This window comes from Manduca sexta, unplaced genomic scaffold (assembly GCF_014839805.1).
Source record: "Manduca sexta isolate Smith_Timp_Sample1 unplaced genomic scaffold, JHU_Msex_v1.0 HiC_scaffold_1301, whole genome shotgun sequence".
NCBI lineage: Eukaryota > Metazoa > Arthropoda > Insecta > Lepidoptera > Sphingidae > Manduca > Manduca sexta.
Window position 1 is genome coordinate 858 of NW_023592152.1, and position 19,297 is coordinate 20,154.

At 38.1% G+C, this 19,297-nt stretch overlaps 1 protein-coding gene across 1 annotated transcript; it reads left to right on the forward strand.

The window, feature by feature from the left end:
- Positions 1-6,938: 6,938 nt before the first annotated feature.
- On the forward strand, positions 6,939-18,093 carry LOC119191283. The gene is made up of 6 exons (XM_037445195.1): positions 6,939-7,106; positions 8,705-8,792; positions 9,156-9,257; positions 12,125-12,186; positions 12,681-12,854; positions 17,490-18,093. Exons 1-6 carry the CDS (start codon positions 6,939-6,941, stop codon positions 17,649-17,651), a joined length of 756 nt encoding a protein of 251 aa, XP_037301092.1. The 3' UTR covers positions 17,652-18,093.
- The last annotated feature ends 1,204 nt before the right edge of the window (positions 18,094-19,297 follow it).

Consider the following 19,297-nt stretch of genomic DNA (forward strand, 5'->3'; position numbering starts at 1 on the left):
TTAATATGGTTCAGAGCAAATAAAAGTTCGGTGTCAAATTGGGCTGAACTGGTTAAGCTCTTGTTGGATTCATTTCAGCCTCCTTACTATCAAGAAGAATTACTGCAAGAAATTAGACTGAGAACTCAAAGCAACAAAGAGAGTGTCTTAACATCGCCGTTATGCAAAACATGTTTAACCGTCTACCAGTCCCTATTTCGGAAAATGAAAAGTTAATGATATTACGGAAAAATCTACAGCCTTATTTCCAGAAAGCAATCTGCCGAGATAGCTTTGATTCTGTGGGTGAACTTACTTCAGTCTTGAGAGTAATTGAACGTACTAAGTTGAGTTGTAGCAATTTTAAGGAACCCACCCTTAATGACCGCTCGCTAGAGCAAGACTTGGCGTATCATGGAAGTATTAACCAGAAATTATTGCAGGAAAATATGGGTACAGAATTGGCCGCCATAGGCAATAATGGAATGAAGCAATCAACATCTAAATGCTGGAATTGCAGAAGTCTAGGACACAGATTTAGAGACTGCAAATTACCAAAACAAAGACTTTTCTGCTACAAATGTGGACGGTTTGGCAACACTGTAACAAAATGTCCCTGCACCAATACCAAAAAGGGAAACGATCATTCGGAGTCGATGCCGGCCGATCGCACTCCAAGAATGTAAGGCCTATAATTTCGAATGAATGGCAACAATGGCTACGCACTGTCTCGACATACTTTAAAACAGGGCAGATCTGCAATATTAATCGAAGAATTCAAGATAACAGATATTATGCTGAAATTAAAATTTTAAACCAGTTATTTGTAGGCTTGCTGGATTCTGGTGCCACCGTATCAGTGGTATCACTGGGATTTGCGAAGAAAATTTTTGCATTGGGATTTTCGCAACACAAAGTTAACAAGGAAAGGATCTCAATGGCAGACGGCACTAACTACACAATTGATTGTATGGTTCATTTACCTGTTCAATTTGCGGAATCCTATAGAGTAATAGATTTTTATATTATGGATGGTTTAACACACGACATTATTTTAGGCATAAATTTTTGAATCTTTTAATTTATCTATAGGAGCTGGTATGCTAATTACTGAGGTTTCACAAATTAATACCGTACATCCAGTCATCTCCCGTGACGAACTTTCCATCGACCAAAAACAGCGACTTGATGAGCTCCTAAGCGAAATAGGATTGGAAATTGGCCAAGGTTTGGGTAGAACGACACTGATTGAGCATAGGATTGATACGGGGAATCATTTACCTACGAAGCAAAGACAGTACCCCTTTGCTCCGCCTATTATGAAAGAATTAGAGAAAGAAATTCAGGATATGCTGGATAATGACGTGATTGAACCTTCATTTAGCGCATGGCGTTCTCCGATTTTACTAGTAAAAAAAGCATCTGGCAAAAACCGATTGTGCCTGGATAGCCGGCAGCTAAATAAAATAACTATAAAGGATTCATATCCGTTGCCTAGAGTTACCACAATATTAGATGGTCTTAAAAACGCTAGGTACCTATCAACTATTGACCTTCGTTCGGCCTTCTGGCAAATACCACTGGAAAAAACAAGTAAAGAAAAAACTGCTTTTGGTCTCGCCGGTAAAGGGCTTTACCAGTTTAAAGTCATGCCTTTTGGTCTTAGCAATGCATCCCAAACTCAACAGCGCCTAATGGATAGATTATTTACGCCGGAATTTGAAGGAAAAATATTTGCCTATCTAGACGATATAGTTATTTGTAATCAAAACTTTGATGATCATTTGTCGTCACTGTGCCATGTGAAAGATCAACTGAAGAAAGCTGGTCTCACTATCAATCTTGAGAAATGTGTATTTGCGAGACCGTCTTTGAAATATTTAGGATACGTTATAGACAAGGAAGGTTTGCGTACTGACCCTGAGAAAGTTAGAGCCATCTTGGAGTATCCTAAACCTACTACTTATACTGAACTGAAACGCTTTTAGGTCTAGCCAGTTGGTACAGACGATTTGTAGAAAATTTCGCTATTGTCGCAGCTCCTTTACATGAACTTACTAAAGGAGGTAAGAAGGCAAAGCAATTTTATGGAATAAAGATGCGGAAGAATCCTTTGTTAGTCTTAAGACGGCCTTAACTTCTACACCAGTATTAAGAGTACCTGATTTTACGAAACCGTTTTCCATACAATGTGATGCCTCTAATATGGGTACCGGTGGCGTATTAATTCAGAACATTGACGGTCTAGAAGTTCCCATTGCCTATACCAGCAAAAAACTTTCTGAAAGAGAACGGAAGTACTCAGCATCTGAGCGAGAACTCCTAAGTGTCATCCATGCTGTAGAACAATTTCGTCCGTATGTTGAGGGAACACACTTTAAGGTAATTTCGGACCATAGTGCTCTTCAGTGGCTCTACCGTAATAAAGACCCACATGGGCGGTTAGCAAGATGGGCAATGCGGCTTCAGCAGTTTGATTATGAGATAGTGCATCGCAAGGGCAGATATAATATTGTGCCTGATGCATTGTCTAGAGCGATTCCGGAAGAAATTAATATCATTGATAACATAGCCCCGGAAGATAAAGATGAATGGTATAAGTCAAAGGAGGACATGGTGCTTTCATGACATGAAATATCTTAAATTAAAACAATTCCCAAACGAAATTACTGTTGGAAGCTTGTCATTCCAGAAAAACTGCGAGATCAAGTACTTAAGGAATGCCATGATGATCCCAAATCTGGCCACTTGGGGGTAAAGAAAACTGTTAATCGAGTAAGGCAGCATTATTTTTGGCCGTCACTTATACAAGACGTAAAAGAATATGTACGGAAATGTGAAATATGCGCAAAACACAAGAACTCACAACTAAGACCATCCGGATTAATGGGAAGACAACGAGAGGTTACTGAGCCACTTCAAATAATTTCCATGGATCTCATGGGACCCTTTCCTAAATCCAAGCGGGGAAATACCATGTTATTAGTTATATCTTGTTGGTTTAGCAAATTTTGCTTTCTTTATCCAATAAGGAACGGGAAAGCGTCAACAATTACAAACATTCTGGAAGAACAGATATTCCTGATGTTCGGCACTCCTAACGTCATTGTGTGTGATAATGGGAAACAATTTGTATCCAATCAATTTAAAGAATTAATATCAGAATATGGTGTGAAGCTATGGCATACCCCCTTCTACCATCCTCAAGCAAACCCTACGGAGCGCGTGAACAAAGTAATTGGGGTGGCGATAGCTTCTTATGTTGAGAATGACCACAGGGAATGGGACAAATATATACCACATATTGGACATGCCCTCAGAACATCTGTTCACGAAGTAACAGGGAAGACACCGTCTTATTTGTTCTTTGGACGTGAAACATCAATCCACGGCAAGAAAGCCTATAGTTTTGAACCAAATAGCACTATTACTTTTGATAAAGAAAAATTTGAAAGAAACCTAGCTTTTAGAAGTAAAATTTACGAAGATGTTTACGAGAAAATTCGACAATCACATGAATTCAATAGCAGAAGATATAATGAAAGACGCCGTACTTGTGAATATAAAGTGGGTGACTTAGTGTGGAAACGTACAAAAGTCTTGTCTAATGCTGACAAGACTTTCATGTCTAAGTTAGCGCCTAAGTTCGAAAAAGCAATAGTAGTTGAAAGAATATCGAGTGATGTTTACAAATTAAATAGTCTCAAAGGCAAGGACTTAGGTAAATGGAATTCCTGTGATCTTAAACGTTTGGTTTGAATCCGGTTGGATTCTTTAGAGGAGGGGGGATATGTAATGAATTAATTTTATCGGGCACCATAGATGGCGTTACTAGGCACGTTTCAATAATAGATTAACTCGCATTTGTATTTGAACGAACTGACAGCAAAAAATAAAAATAAATGTGGGGTAGAAGAAGTTTCGCTGGTGGAAAGAAAGGAAGGATTGACGTGACACGGAGGAGTTGAGTAGTGTCCGTTATTATTAAGTTTTTAAGTGAGATTGCGAGAGTGTCGCGAAGTAATAATCACGTGTGAGATATTGAGACATAGTACGGAGTGTGTGTAAATACTGTTTCGGCCACGGGGTAAGTGTGCACAACTAATTAGTATACCGCCAGTTGTTACCGATATTCGGGGATGTTCGCGCAAGTGCTGATAGATTTATATAACTTGTTCTCAGCCTGCGGAAACGCCCTTGATAAATCGACGATACCGAAATCGTGCTTACGGACGTCTGCGCCAGTCGTGGGCTTCCGGTGAGGAGTCAAGGGACTGGAAGGTCGCAGAACTACCTCAAGCCAGTTCCCAAATTTCCTGACCTCGTGCGGCATCGTCGCCAGAGACTAGTGGGCCAAGTAATTGCGAGCAAGTAGCGGCGGACTGAGATTTGAGCCAGTCCCTGACATTACACGGCGAGCTGGACTTAGAGCCTTTCATTGTGGGGTCATTGTTTTGTCATGAGTGCTCATGTCAGTTTTTTTTGTCGCATGACTAGATTAAGTGATTCCACTTATTAATAGATTAAGTTACCTTGATTAACATATGTTTAGCAAAGTTCTGGATTATCCTTAATTCACTATATTGCACATTGGGCCATTGGTAGTTGTAAAGGACCCATTACAAAGTAAGTAAAACCACTAAGGTAACGGTTAGCGATATAGACCACTTACCCACACATAGAATGGGCGAGAGTACATACAAAGAGTAAAATCAACCAGGAAACCATTGTTTTGTTAATTAGCTTTATCTGCAATAAATTGCAATCATTTCTCGTAACGCGATCGGTGTTTAGCTGATTCGCCCGCCAGCGCACGCCCAGAGGCGCGGCGCGGATTCACGCAGAGTATTATACTGAGTTTACTCGTAGCTTTGTACGTCACTGTAGCAATCCACAGCACCATCTATTAAAAAATCCGATTTGAAAAACAGGAACAAATTACTATATTGTGTTTATCTGGGACATGTCTATCCGTTTGTCGAATTTCATCCAAATCCGTTCAGCGGTTTCTGCGTATTTCTATCGAATAGAAACATTCACATTTATAATATTAACAAGTTTTTTTGTGTATGAATACTCGTTATAATATCAGATACATACAGAAAGCTCGGCGTGTTATAGCTATGACGTAACGTGAATCACGCGGCGCATGCCTACTGTGACACATTACCACCATGGCACCAACATGCAAGCACTGTTGTATTCCAATTGATGGATATTGTGACCTTCTTTAATTGCCATTATTCCATGAATGCTAATGTTATTGACGAACGTAATGCAGATTATGTAATATGTACTACACACCTCTCAGTCGTACAGGTCAGTGGTCACACGTCTCCAGCAGCGGTCTGAATATATCACAAAACAAACCCCTACAGTGTTGGCATATCTTTTAAGTTATTGTGCTTGTACAGTTTTATAACAACTTTCCCACTTCCCACTGAGATCAAATCTTCCAAAAATATGGATAAAATGCAATCTAGTTGTGCAATATATCGTTACGAAACCTTGGAATGCTAAGACTAATATTTTCTATACAGCGGCGGCCAACTCGGTTGTTTATACTTATAGCATACTTATAGCATTCGTTTTAATTGAGGAACCAAACTACTAAACCAATTCAGAAAAAATATTATGGGACTAATTAGGAAGTAAATTGTTTCAGATAAAAAAAATATTTTTCCAAATCGGTTAATAAACTACTGAGTTCCGAGATAAAAGATATTTTTAAAAATACGCGTCGAATTGAGATTGTTTTTAATAAATTATTTATTAGCCTCAATAACCCGGTATGGGCAAGCCCCACCCCCTAAAATAGGTATTTTTATGAATTCATAATAATATCATACAGCGGCGATAGCTTAGTTGGGTGTGGATCGCTCTGTCGAGTCGAATGTCCGCAGATTGAAATCCCAAGAACACACACCTCTCACTTTTCTAAACTTATGTGTGTATTCTTTGTGAATTGCCGCTTGCTTTAACGGTGAAGGAAAAAAACATCGTGAGGAAACCTGCAAACCTCAGAAATTCTCTATAGGAATGTGTGAAGTCTACCAATTCGCACTAGGCCAGCGTGGTGAACTAAGGCCTAATCCCTCTCAGTAGTAGAAGAGGTCCGTGCCCAACAGTAGGACAGTATATAATACAAGGCAGATATTATTATTATAATATAATATGTATTTTAATCCTAAAATATTACGGACTTGGCGAGTACTCTGCATGAAGGGGCTAAAGTTCTCTCGAAACGCGATCAAACTTTATTGGTGAGTATTACGACTGTGGGACACTAACTGCCCGCAATGTAGTCTATCTCGAAGCCGCTTCATTATTCTAGTAATAGCAGTACTCGTCACAGCTTTCAAGGCTTGTTTAATCACCTTTTGCGACAGGCAAGGGATACCGTGGCGGCATTTTCAAGATGTCCCGATCCACTGGGCCCATCCCCCATCCTCCTGACTACGGGCCAGTGCCTTAACAGAAAAATGCAAAAATTTGCAATAATTTGCAATAATTTGCAGATGTCTACGCGTGGCTCTACCATGCGGCCAACGCTCTTCTCATCACGCGGTTGTATAAAAAAATACACGTTTTAGCTTTCAACGCGAACTTAATAATTCAAATACGTAAAGATGTACCTAATTATTATTGGCATAAGGTACAATGAGGTTTACTAGTTTTATAAACCACGCAATGGAGACATGCCACCGCGCCAGTTAGAGCGGAGATGCAGACTTGGAAAACGTAGAGTTCAGCTGTAGTAGGGCGCGATGCACAGCGACCAATCACAGCGATGCGGAGAGAGTGTGGTGGAGGGCGCGGCGCCGCGGCATATTCGGCGCGTGCGGCGCGATGACTATCAGTCATTACAGTGTCTGCTCAACCAAAAGACAATCGCATTCCGATAACATTTAATTAAACTATTGTTTCATTAACCCATTGACACATTTTTAAACCAAATAATGGCGGGACAGCAATCAAGTTTCGAATTTGTGAATGAAATTCCTAAAAAAGTGAATAAAACCAGAAAATCGCGCCCGGCGCGCGTGTTCGCGCCTAAATTTGTAGTCTCAAAAAAGAGTGCACGACAAAACGCTAGAAGACAGCTTAGTAGTGCCGGGAAACATGTGGTGAGTAACTATAACGCCATACCTATATTATTTAATTCAACAATTATTCAAAAGGTTTGCAAAATAGTGCATAAAAGTGTAAGTTAGCGCGGAGCACAAATACTCTACTTAGGTAATTCTAGATGCGGTGAACCATGCAATATTTGAACAGAGTTACATTTTACTGCATTATTTAACTTCATCTGTTTTACTGTGTGTAATTTTATTGATTAGATAGAGTTACGCAAAAATATTTAAATAAATTAATCAATAAGTTTCTTGCATTACCTTTATTATCTTACGTATAATTTTCTGTATTATAATCGTATTATATGAGTATTACTTGAGAATTACCATAAAAATAAGTTTACACCCTCACATGTTTATGCAGTGTACTCAGATACTGAGTTCGATGATGGCCCATATCGTGTATGACAGTAGGTCTACAATAAGTAGACAGTACAGAGTTTCAAGGCCGTCCTGTGTCGATCGGTAATTTATTGCCGACACACGACACACCCTCCATAGTTCCAGGACCGTCTGTTTGACCGTTATCAGTTGTGTGCTCGAGCCACGATGATCGCTTAGTTCATAAACAAGAGTGCGTCTTTGCACTATTAGCAATTTCATGCGTCGATTGAATTTGCAGTTTACGTAAAGCAGGCGCTAAGGAGAAAAGCCTCTGTGTAAGCTACATTATTTATTTATAGAACAGGATGGCACATGTGCATCACTTTATGTTAAGTGTCCTTCACCATCCACAAACACACGTCATAAGAGAAGAATCACTACTAGTTTTGAGGCTTTAATAATCCATCCTAAGTTAACTCTTAATTATAGCGGGAAAAATGAAAATATTGCAAATGGTCGCCCGCCCACTTTGCTATGCGATATTGATCAGGCGCACCGCGCTTGCAATAAAGTGCACGATCACAATACACTCTGATGCTTGTATTTTATTAACACGAATTATTATGTCTTATGAATTTGGTATTTTATAATATTGTTATGATCCGATAGATTTTCAGCGGTAGTTGATTTTAGCATTAACAGTATATTGTTTTTACATTTTCGTAGTAACTTGTTATTCTCATGACGAGGTTTCCGACTTACTAGTAAATTAGCATAGGGTATAGCGTGCAGCCATTCAATAGTAAGAAATATTAAAATAAAAAAAAATTACATACTTATTATATTAATAGCGAAAATTATTTCTTGGTTTTTTTTATTCACGACTGAAGCGCTGCATCTGTAATCCGCGCACGCTGTGACTAAAGCACGGCGCGGCGCGGCGCCTCGTTTTTTTAAGGAAAATTGTATATTAATTATAAAATATTACAATAAGATAGTTATTTTTTTCTTTTAAATATGAGAAAGACGTGGTATCCCCGAGGCTCTTTAAGCAAGCAGTACCCGACACGGAGCCACCTTTGGCGACGAGGGCGCAACGGGTACCTAGGCGCCTTCGCCACAATGTTCCATGAGACCAATTTCTGAATTTAGGCAGATTATGTAATCAATAAGCCACGTTTTACGTCGGCAAAGGATTTAGACGTGCTAAGGAGATAATACATTATATGTATTTATTGCCTAATCAATGTTATACTTTTGTTTTATAGTCGAATTTGCCCAGAGTCCACGGCCACAACTCAAAGATACCACGACTGGTGAAGGCAAACAATGAAAAGCAACAACCATTATCCGATGGTAAGTAAGTTTACTTGAGATTAAGGGTATTTCTTAACACTCAGGGTACACAGGTATGTTACCTTATGGTAAGTGGGTGCCTATAATAATATACATGGCCTCCGAGATGTGTCAGAGGTCAACCTATAACGGTCACAGTTCTTAAACAATGTAGACTGCCACTAGACCTACATGGCAACAATTCTTTTATTTATGTTGAATGATGAGCCGAGCATGCTGCTCGCCTGATGGTAAGAGATACGACCGCTCCCCCAAAAAAACACTACCATCTACCATCTACATCGCCAGTGATTTTATCCTATGGCAGCACTCACTGAATCTTTGTCAAATCTAAAGCTAATATGTTATGAAATATTTCCCCAGAGCCTGAGGCCGACGAGTTTGCCGGAGACGTGGAGGAGCCCGACAGCGCCGCGGACTCCGGCACCGACGTCGGACTCCTGGACGACAATGACGGCCCGCATGGTAACACAAATTACATTCCCTGCCCATACCCTCAAATGCCCTAAATTTCACGGATTTCGATATATCGACGGTCCCAAAGATCAAAACCACATCTGCAAAATGCACTTTTAAACGACTTCAATAAAACGAAGAGGTTATCAAATCGACGTGATTTTTTTTTTGTATGTTTGTCACCTCAGAACTCGCTCATTTATGAAACGATTTGGAAAATTCTTTTTTTATTCAAAAGAATTTCTCTCCAGATTGGTCCCATAACATTTTTTTTAACATCGCTTCGGTAGTTTGTTTTTAAAATTAAAGCTTTCCTGTGACGTATTTAGTTATGTTTTTGCATTGAGTTTGGTTGACTGTACTTCTCACATACTTATACATACAGCATAACACCTTTTCCTCGTGTCAGGGGTAGGCAGAGGCGTAACATTTTATCGCGATAGTCGTACTGTGTGTGAAACATTCAGTTATGTTTTTGGGTTGGGTTTAATTGACTCTAGGTCTTAGATACATACGTATATGTATATAGCATCACACCTTCTCCACTTTTTAGGGGTAGGCAGAGATGTAACACCACAGCGCGATAGTTGTAGTATGATCGAAATATATCAGTTGTGTTTTTGCGTTAGGTTTGCTTGAATCTACTTCTTACATAGATATATATATAGCATCACACCTTTTCCCCTTTTCAGGGGTAGACAGAGGTGTAACATTTGAGCGCGATAGTCGTACTGTGAGCGAAACACATTAGTTGTGTTATTGCGTTGGGTTTAGTTGCCTCTAGTTCTTACATATATACCTACATATATATAGCATCACACCTTTTCCCCTTTTCAAGGGGTAGGCAGAGGTGTAACACCACAGCGCGATAGTTGTACTGTGAGCCAAATATATCAGTTGTGTTTTTGCGTTAGGTTTGCTTGATTCTACTTCTTACATACATATATATAGCATCACAACTTTTCCCCTTTCAGTGGTACTCAGATGTGTAACTCCTCAGCGCCATAGTCGTATCGTGAGCGAAACACAACAATGCCATTGAGACGGTCTATTTTCTAATAACACAAAAAAGCAAATAATAATAATAATAATTTTAACAAAAAATTAAACCGCCATCAAAAACCTCTCAAAACCAAAAAATAATTTCACATAACAGTTACATATATCGGATACCAATTTTGGAGTCGGTGCCTAATTAAAATTGCTAGTTAAGCTAGATAAATACATTAAGAAATATACGAAAACAATGTGCTGCCAGCGTACAAAGTCAGCAAGTCAGATCGTCACCGGAGATGAACGCACCGCCGCAGCACAGCAAATGGAAGCTATTAAGGAAATATTTAAATTTGTGAACTGTACACTACCCAAATTCTTCCCCTGTTACATATAGCTGGTCAAATGTGGGTGTATTACACTCCCGAAAAAGAGGAAAGAAAGAGATGAAACACCATACATGTCCTTGGTATTACACCTTTCACTGTGTATGTTTGTTAGTAGAAACGCGAACCTACTCCTTTTAATTCATTTGAAAGAAATGTAGCTCATAGATAGACTATGCAAGAAATATAGCTATATTTAGTTAGCTAGCTAGCAATTTTAATTAGGCACCGACTCCAAAATTGGTATCCAATATATACTTGTTATGTGTAATTATGTTTTGGTTTTGAGTGGTTTTGAAGGCGGTTTACTTTTTGTTAAAATTATTTTTGTAGTATGAAGGTTTTAAGTGAAAATATAAATATCAATTACTCATTTCAAAACTATTGATTGTTATCAGAAAATTATTTCTATTTGGAGGTGAGTAATTATATTTTCATTTAAATTAAAACCTTTATACTGCAATTAGACATTTTACAGATGAGATTTTGTTCTTTGGGGTAAAGAGAATTATAATAGTGGGGACCTTCGATGCTTTGCCGCTGTTGTCACATAAAATACAAAATCGTTTCTTTAACGGTTCATATGTGCATTCAATATTAATCTGTAAAAGTCTAAAATTTTCAGTATTTTAGTTATTTTGAAATGCATGAACAAATAATAACATTCATAAATAAATAACATAAAACAAATAATAATAATAATAATATCAACCCCGTATTATCATATACTGTCTCACTGTTGGGCACGGGCCTCCTCTACTACTGAGAGGGATTAGGCCTTAGTCCACCACGCTGGCCTAGTGCGGATTGGTAGACTTTACACACCTTCGAAATTCCTATAGAGAACTTCTCAGATGTGCAGGTTTCCTCACGATGTTTTCCTTCACCGTTAAAGCGAACGATAAATTCATAAAGAATACACACATTTTTTTTTAGAAAAGTCAGTGGTGTGTGCCCTTGGGATTTGAACCTGCGGACATTCGTCTCGGCAGTCCGTCCCACAACCAACTAGGCTATCGTCGCAACTTGTTTTTTAACGGCTGATCCTGCAGTCATCACCGGGAGGAACCTGCGAACGGTATACTGGTTCCTCCCGGCTTAACGAATGCAGGGGCCAGGAGGAAAAGGGGAAGAGGAGAAATAGGGGGGAAGGAAGAGGAAGTAATAGGATGGGCCGAGAGAAATGTTCAACGAGTCCCTATCTGACCCCCCACGTGAACTTGCACCCATGGGAGTATAGACACACTCTCTGTGTGTCTAGGTCCGTGACAAATGTCCCCCCGTGCATGGGCGTGCATTCGGTGTGGACACCGAGGGCACAAGAATTGCCTCGGGGGGATCACAACTTGTGTTAGTTACTCATGTTTTTGTCAACCTCACAGGATTTTTGTAATTAAGGCTTCTTATAAACTTTTTTATGGCGACAGCGGTTAAGAGATTCTTTTTGCATTTCACAAATTCACTTTGCGGAGTTGTTGTTAATAAAAATGGTTGCAGATGGTGGTGGCGAGATCCAGAGTGGATTTGGTGACGACGATCGCATCTCACCAGTGCCCGAGGTACGAACAATATTTTTTCTCACAGCTCCAACAGTTTGGGTAGTTGTTACTGCCCTCGCTATTCCGTCTAAAAAACCCACCATATATAGGTATGCATTTTGGCGGGTAGGAAGCGGTAATCACTTGGAAGCCACCTAATCTATTAGTAAACCAGAGTCGTTCCATCTGTGGTCAAGTATTGCTAACGGTCTTTTAACACTGGACGCGTTCGCCTCCCTGTGAAATTATTTGCAATTCGCCAGTGTGATCGGGTTTCAACTGTACCTGACCACAGATAAACAAATCCGGCCTTAGTCAATAAACGTCCCATGCTTGTGATGTGATTACAAAGCAGAAAGCGAAAGAATATACCCCAACTTAGTGATTTATTCTACTCCATTAATCACTTCTCTCAGAACAAATTTTATACTTGGCTTGCCGCGAGTCTACTAAACTAAAAAAAGTAGAGGTATCTGCGTCACGAAACTGAATGTGGATTTCATTTAACATTTTAGGTGCCGCCAAAATTGGTAACATACCAGTTAAACAAGATCTCCGCTCTGGGCATTGCGGACTTAGGGCTGTTATCCGCCAACGTGAATCAGCTACACAACCTTCTAGATTCTTCGAACACCCAGCCGTATTATTACTTCAACTTGACCCTAATCGCCGCTAGCATTATTCTGCAAGTAAGTTCTACGACAGTCTTACACTCACTCAAGCGTTTTGTCCTCGAAGGGGTAGACAGGCCGGCAAGTGCCCCCTTGCTACTCTATTTAAGCTATGTGTATTTCGTCACATAAAGTAATGGAGGTGAGCCTGTCGACATATCGAGCACGAATTCCAGTCTCCGGGTTAATACTGAGTATGAAAATCAATCACTTTACACAATCCGAGATCAAAACAGAGACCTCAGCTGCACTGCAGTTGTATTGTTATATATCTACCCCATCGAGGCTTTCACGCCACTCTTAGATTATAATGACTTATATAATGTCTTTCTATTTAAACCTGATTTGGAATATGACAAATAACCAAGAGAAACTTATTACTACAGGCTAAATCAGTTCAACCATCCTTAAGTTATGTACCTATTTATTAACGTGCAGCATTTCACTTTGATATAAATACAGACATTATCAGTCTAACTTATAAAAATTCGTAAAAATGCAATATACATTTATGTAAACACCTATGACAAAAGATGTCATTTTGAAATATACAAATTTTAAACATATGCATTGATTAAACTAAAATAAAATCGTGGGGCACGTCCAATATCTAAAACTATCAAAGATTATCTTAAAGTTATCATTTCATTATTCAATGAATATGATACAGTTAATCCCAAAGGTCATCCAAAATTCATTTAAAGTGGACGTGCCCCACGATTTTATTTTAGTTTAATCAATGCATATGTTTAAAATTTGTATATTTCAAAATGACATCTTTTGTTATAGGTGTTTACATAAATGTATATTGCATTTTTAGGAATTTATGTGACCATAGATATTTCCAGAAAGTGAGTAGGTTACGAGTTACTTTATTTTGGAAATATAACAATGTATACATATTGGTACCCATGACTGTATCCATGAAATTATTTTTTAGCTTTTAGTAAATTTATCTGCAATATAAAACCGTTTAACTTAAAAAAAATTGTTTACTTTTTTATTTTCAAGTTTTTAGTTTGTATTTCTCATTCTATTCAATTCGTTGAGTGCCTCATTATTGCAAGGTTTCTTGCCTGTTAGTTTATTGCAGTCAAAGTCTTCAATACATTTTATTTTATACACCGTGGAAGCCCAAGACAATATTAAGGGCAACATTCGTCTTTCAGCCGTCCCGTAATTAAACTTGGCTGGAAACTGTATGGCTTTCGTACATACATCTGAGTTCGACGAAATAGGGACCAAACGATTTCGTTGATATATCCTATAGCGCCATTAACTAATCCCTTTGAAACGTCAATATTGGACCGCAACATGACTTTTGCTCCCACAAATATTTCTAATTCTGCTGGTAAGCCTCCAGTCTTATTGATATCAGCTGTTTTGTGTTTTTTGTATTTTTTTCTGCTTTTTTGTGTTTTTATTTTTTGTAGAATTTGTTGTTACCATTTTGTTCCCACGAGGACTGGACATTTTTACGGTCGACCCCCCAGAGGTCCAATAGAGGGGCAAGGCTATGTACAACAAGATGTGCCTGAATCTTGAGGGGAAAACGCTAACGACATATCATTTTTATCCACCCTAATGCCATACAGTTCTCGGCGCGCTTTTACCTTTTACCTTAACTTGGGTGGTGTTCCCCTAGCGAGGTATCATTTTTAGCCACCCTAACGCCACACAGTCCTCGACAGGATACCAGATCTTCACTTGGGTGGGAGATTCATATTGTAATTTTGTATAGTATACTGTATTATCCTTACCAAGCCCTTTATTTTGATACCCATATTGATGGGATTGAAAACTAAATTATCCGCCATTTTGTAGCAGTGGCCATCTTTGATTTTGATTTTGTATAGTGCACTGAATTCTACTTGACAAGCCCTTTCATTTGATATCCATATTGATGGGATTGAAAAACTCTAAGTTGTCCGCCATCTTGTAGCGGCAGCCATCTTGGATTCACAATAATATTGAATATGGATAATTGTATTGTCACCAGAATCAAAGGCGTATACCAAATTTCAGATCAATCGGTTAACGGGAAGAGGGTTAAATTTCAATTACTAAATTTGACCCAAACAAACAAACGGGGTGAGCTAAATAAAACCGTTTAATAAAACCGTTTAAAAAATTGACAAAGTTATGCTTAGTTAATACACAAATTTACTCCATCAGCTGTAAACTAAACTCGCCATCTTGCCTTTTAATAAGGTTTAAACTAGGAACATGTGATGTTTTTGACAGCTATTTAACCAATTCTTAAAGTTAATGGCGGCTGTACAGTCTCGTCGAGGGCCGGCGAGCCTAGGCAAGCGCGAGAGAGTACAGGCTACACTCGTTCTGTCTCGCGATGCCTCGCAGTAACTCGTGGGCCTCCATTCGGTGTCGGTTTTTTGAGCGCGAGTTAGAGGGCCTCGCTTCTCCCCGCGAGGCGGCGCAAGTGCAACACTGTATACTCTCGCGTCATTCGGTTGAGCGCAAGCTTTCTAACCGTACGGACGTGTTATTGCCCTAGATATATTTTTGCCTGTCTCGGAGTGGTAGTCATGGCGCGCACGCAATACAACTATGCCACCGAGATAACTTTATAATATACCTATTAGGCACTTCAATCTAAAGATGGTTTTGACCCATCGTAACCTCTGAAAGAAATATGTGGTGTAATAACAATTAAACTATATAAATTATCAACTAATCTCATAAAAAGTGGAAACACTATTATTACTCTGGTGTCGATGCGCACGATTTATTTAAAATTTTCGCCATATACTGTACCTACTCAATTGACGAAATAATCTAGATAAAATTCGCTGTTTACGAAAATTATAAAATAAAATGCATTTACAATAAAACTGAATGTGATTTAGAATATATTATATTGTTGATAGCATCGATTAAATTGTAGGTATCATGGACCAGATGTATTCCAAACACATGCCTCGTTCATGAAAATGTGCAACAGTAACAAATATAATTTAATGATTATTCGTATGGGAGCATACAAAACGACAATTAATTTTGGATGCTGTTGTAAATACCTTAAAGTATCTTGAAGTCAGGCGTACGTTTCGCGCCACTTGTCAACTAGTATGAAGTTATTGTTGTCCACCATAACCTCACATATTTACCTATTCTCGCCGATAAAAACTTTTCCCACACTTTAAACAATCACAAAAAAACATTTCACTCATGTACTTTGTATTTAAATGTTAAAATTTTTAAAATAACAAAAAGAACTTAATAAACACTAATACTTAAAAATGTATCACCGGCTCAATCAAAACAAATAACGGATGTTGCCAGTTCAGAAACAAAATTATTTTATAAAATTACTGCTCCAAATGAGACAAAAACTTTCTGATATGTAAAATTATAGTGCAAATGCATTACAATAATTATAATAATGCAATTATATTTAAAGTATTACTAAAATCATCAGAAATTCATAATAATTTAAAAGATTAATGTGGCGATATTATTCGCACAAAACATCAGTTTTACAAACAAAATTTTAAATTAATAAAATAAACTTAAAACTAATAATTAAAGTGTTAAAACTTAAATACTATTATCATTAAAATAAAAATTGTAAAATAAAATTTCAATGTAGAAATGGTACAACTTTCGGTATATATGTATAGCGATCAACTAACAATGCCCTACGTCACAGGCGGGGCGCGTACGCTCCGCCTGTCACGTAGCCCCCGGCCGACCGCAGCCAGTCAGCCGACGCATGCGGCGCGGATCGCTCTCGCTACCGCTTACGCTTGTTACTATACCGTTTATATTATTTTTAACCGACTTCAAAAAAAAGGAGGAGGTTATCAATGCGACGTGATTTTTTTTTTGTATGTTTGTTACCTCAGAACTCGCTCGTTTATGAACCGATTTGGAATATTCTTTTTTTATTCAAAAGAATTTCTCTCCAGATTGGTCCCATAAAATTTTTTTCAACATCGCTTCGGTAGCTTGGTTTTAAAATAAAAAAAAAAACTAGAATAATTATGTCGTCCAAGAAAACGAAATCGCGAATTTGGCTTTCCTGTGACGTATTTAGTTATGTTTTTGCATTGAGTTTGGTTGACTACTTCTCACATACTAATACATATAGCATAACACCTTTTCCCCTTTTTAGGGGTAGGCAGAGATGTAACACCACAGCGCGATAGTTATAGTATGATCGAAATACATCAGTTGTGTTTTTGCGTTAGGTTTGCTTGAATCTACTTCTTACATACATATATATATAGCATCACAGCTTTTCCCCTTTTCAGGGGTAGGCAGAGGTGGAACACCACAGCGCGATAGTTGTACTGTGGGCCAAATAATATCAGTTGTGTTTTTCAAAAGGCAAGCCAGGTTTTTGGGGTTCTATGAAAGAACCGCCGCGCCACTGCATTCACTATTTCCGTTTACGCCATTTCTTTTTAATTTTTTCGTATGGTATATGTGCATGTAATTATAATAACCTCTAACGCGTCCATCTTCTCGGCGTTCGCAAAGCGTACTGAATAAACGGGAGTGTACAAGGGCACGTTCGTCCCTCCACCTTGCGCGCGAGAGTTCTCGACGAGAGTGTACAGCCGCCATAAAACAAGTTTATAAGTAAGACTGTATGTATATAGAAATTATATATAATATCTTATTTCACAGATCGCTGTGGGCCTCGGCATCGTCATGAACAACTTCTACAAAGTCCTTAAAAAGGACACATACAAAGCGGGCATTATCAACGACATGACCGTGGTGGGTGTGTTTCTGGTCACCGTCTTGAATTTGTTTATCACGTCGTTTGGCATGGCGACTTCGCTCTAGTCGCCGACACGTGACTCCCCACGACATCTAGCGACTATAAACTCAAACTTTAAGTCTTAATTCTCTTTTACCACACTGCTATTTCACCTATTGTATCTCAATTGTTGCTGAAAAGGTGCTCATGGTTGGAAAGTTGGAAGTTAAGAGACCACGAGGACGAAACCCCAAAAGATGGATTGACCAGATTTCCAGTGCGTTGAATGTTTCCATTAATACAGCATTCCATCAGGCAAAAGACCGAAGCCGGCGGATAAACATCACAGTGAAGATAATTGAGAGTCACGATCCTCAATAATGAGTAACAAATCTTATGTACTTACTTATGAGCTATGTTTAAGGTAAATTATATTATTTTACTCTTATAAAGTAGTACAATTTAGATGTAATATGAATCTCCTCCGACATTATCACAAATATATTTAAGTTTAGAATTATACGCTCAACAATTTTTTTGCGCTTATGTGTTGGTTACTCAATCTGCTGTGAAATAGCAAAACATTAATATAAAATACTTCATATGTTTCCATATCATGATTTGCACGGTTTTAATGTGAATTTATTTTATGTAAATATATTATTTTTGTATATCTAAGTACGCTGTGACATCTTGTCACACGGACATTTCAAATAAGACAGCGACTTATTACCGATTGGTAATAGCTTTTGGAGCAAAAATTGCGTCCTGATGTCCGGTCTATATATAACTAACTTTGTTCCATAATGATTATAATGATGAATTTACTTAAGTCTAGCAAAATACTATTAAGTTTATAATTTAATCGTTCTTTACATCAATTACTTCAAGATAATCAAGTATTTATTTTAACATTAGCTTAGACATGTAAATTAGATAAATCCCTTACGACGGAGATACAGGATTTCATTAATATATTTTGTTCTTTTGTGTATGTAGGTAATGTCGACTAGTCGTGTACTAAGTCAAGGTATGTTAAATAGTCCAAAGATAGACCTAGGTAATTTATAATAAAATTTATTGTTAATTATTTATATATTTAAAATAAAATTGTGTTATCAAATTTGTATGTACTTAAAATGAATTCATTTTATATCTTTTAAAACTACGAACATGGTGCTCTATTTTTGCTAGTGGTAGGATGTATTGTATATCCGCCCGGATAGCGACCACCGCACACACGGTGTTAAAACCCGCCATAGTGGCCCACGTAAGTGTCGCACTCCGGTGTCAGCCTGTGTATATCCGGATCCAACAGGCCGGCATAATGGTGTCGACTGTCGAGGGGTAATCATCTCTCGTCAGTCGACATTCTATTGGACCCCACTCTCCTTACCATTAGGTACAGTGGGATCACTTTGCGGTACCCGGACCCTAAAAAACATAGTTCAAAATTATGATCGTTAAAATTGAAAATACTTAGTAGTTAGAATTATGTCATTTCACAAAGTAATTTTATATAAAAGACATACAATTTCCAGAATGATCAGTGCAGAGGTATGTCGGGAGGGATATAACAGGCTGACTAAGATCGATGAAACTGTGCACAGCTAGTTGAAATAAGATATATTTTGAATCTTCTATTGTATTTTACATTCGATGAATTTTTAGACCTGATATACTAACGAACATAAAAAAAACGATTTTTTTTTTAAAAAGTTGTGTTACGTTC

Bases quoted from the DNA above. Each gene is read 5' to 3' on its own strand.
- LOC119191283 (XM_037445195.1), top strand. From the start codon at position 6,939: ATGGCGGGACAGCAATCAAGTTTCGAATTTGTGAATGAAATTCCTAAA. The intron at 9,258-12,124 runs GTAACACAAATT...AAATGGTTGCAG, and splicing joins CGACAATGACGGCCCGCATG to ATGGTGGTGGCGAGATCCAG. The intron at 12,187-12,680 runs GTACGAACAATA...TTAACATTTTAG, and splicing joins GCATCTCACCAGTGCCCGAG to GTGCCGCCAAAATTGGTAAC.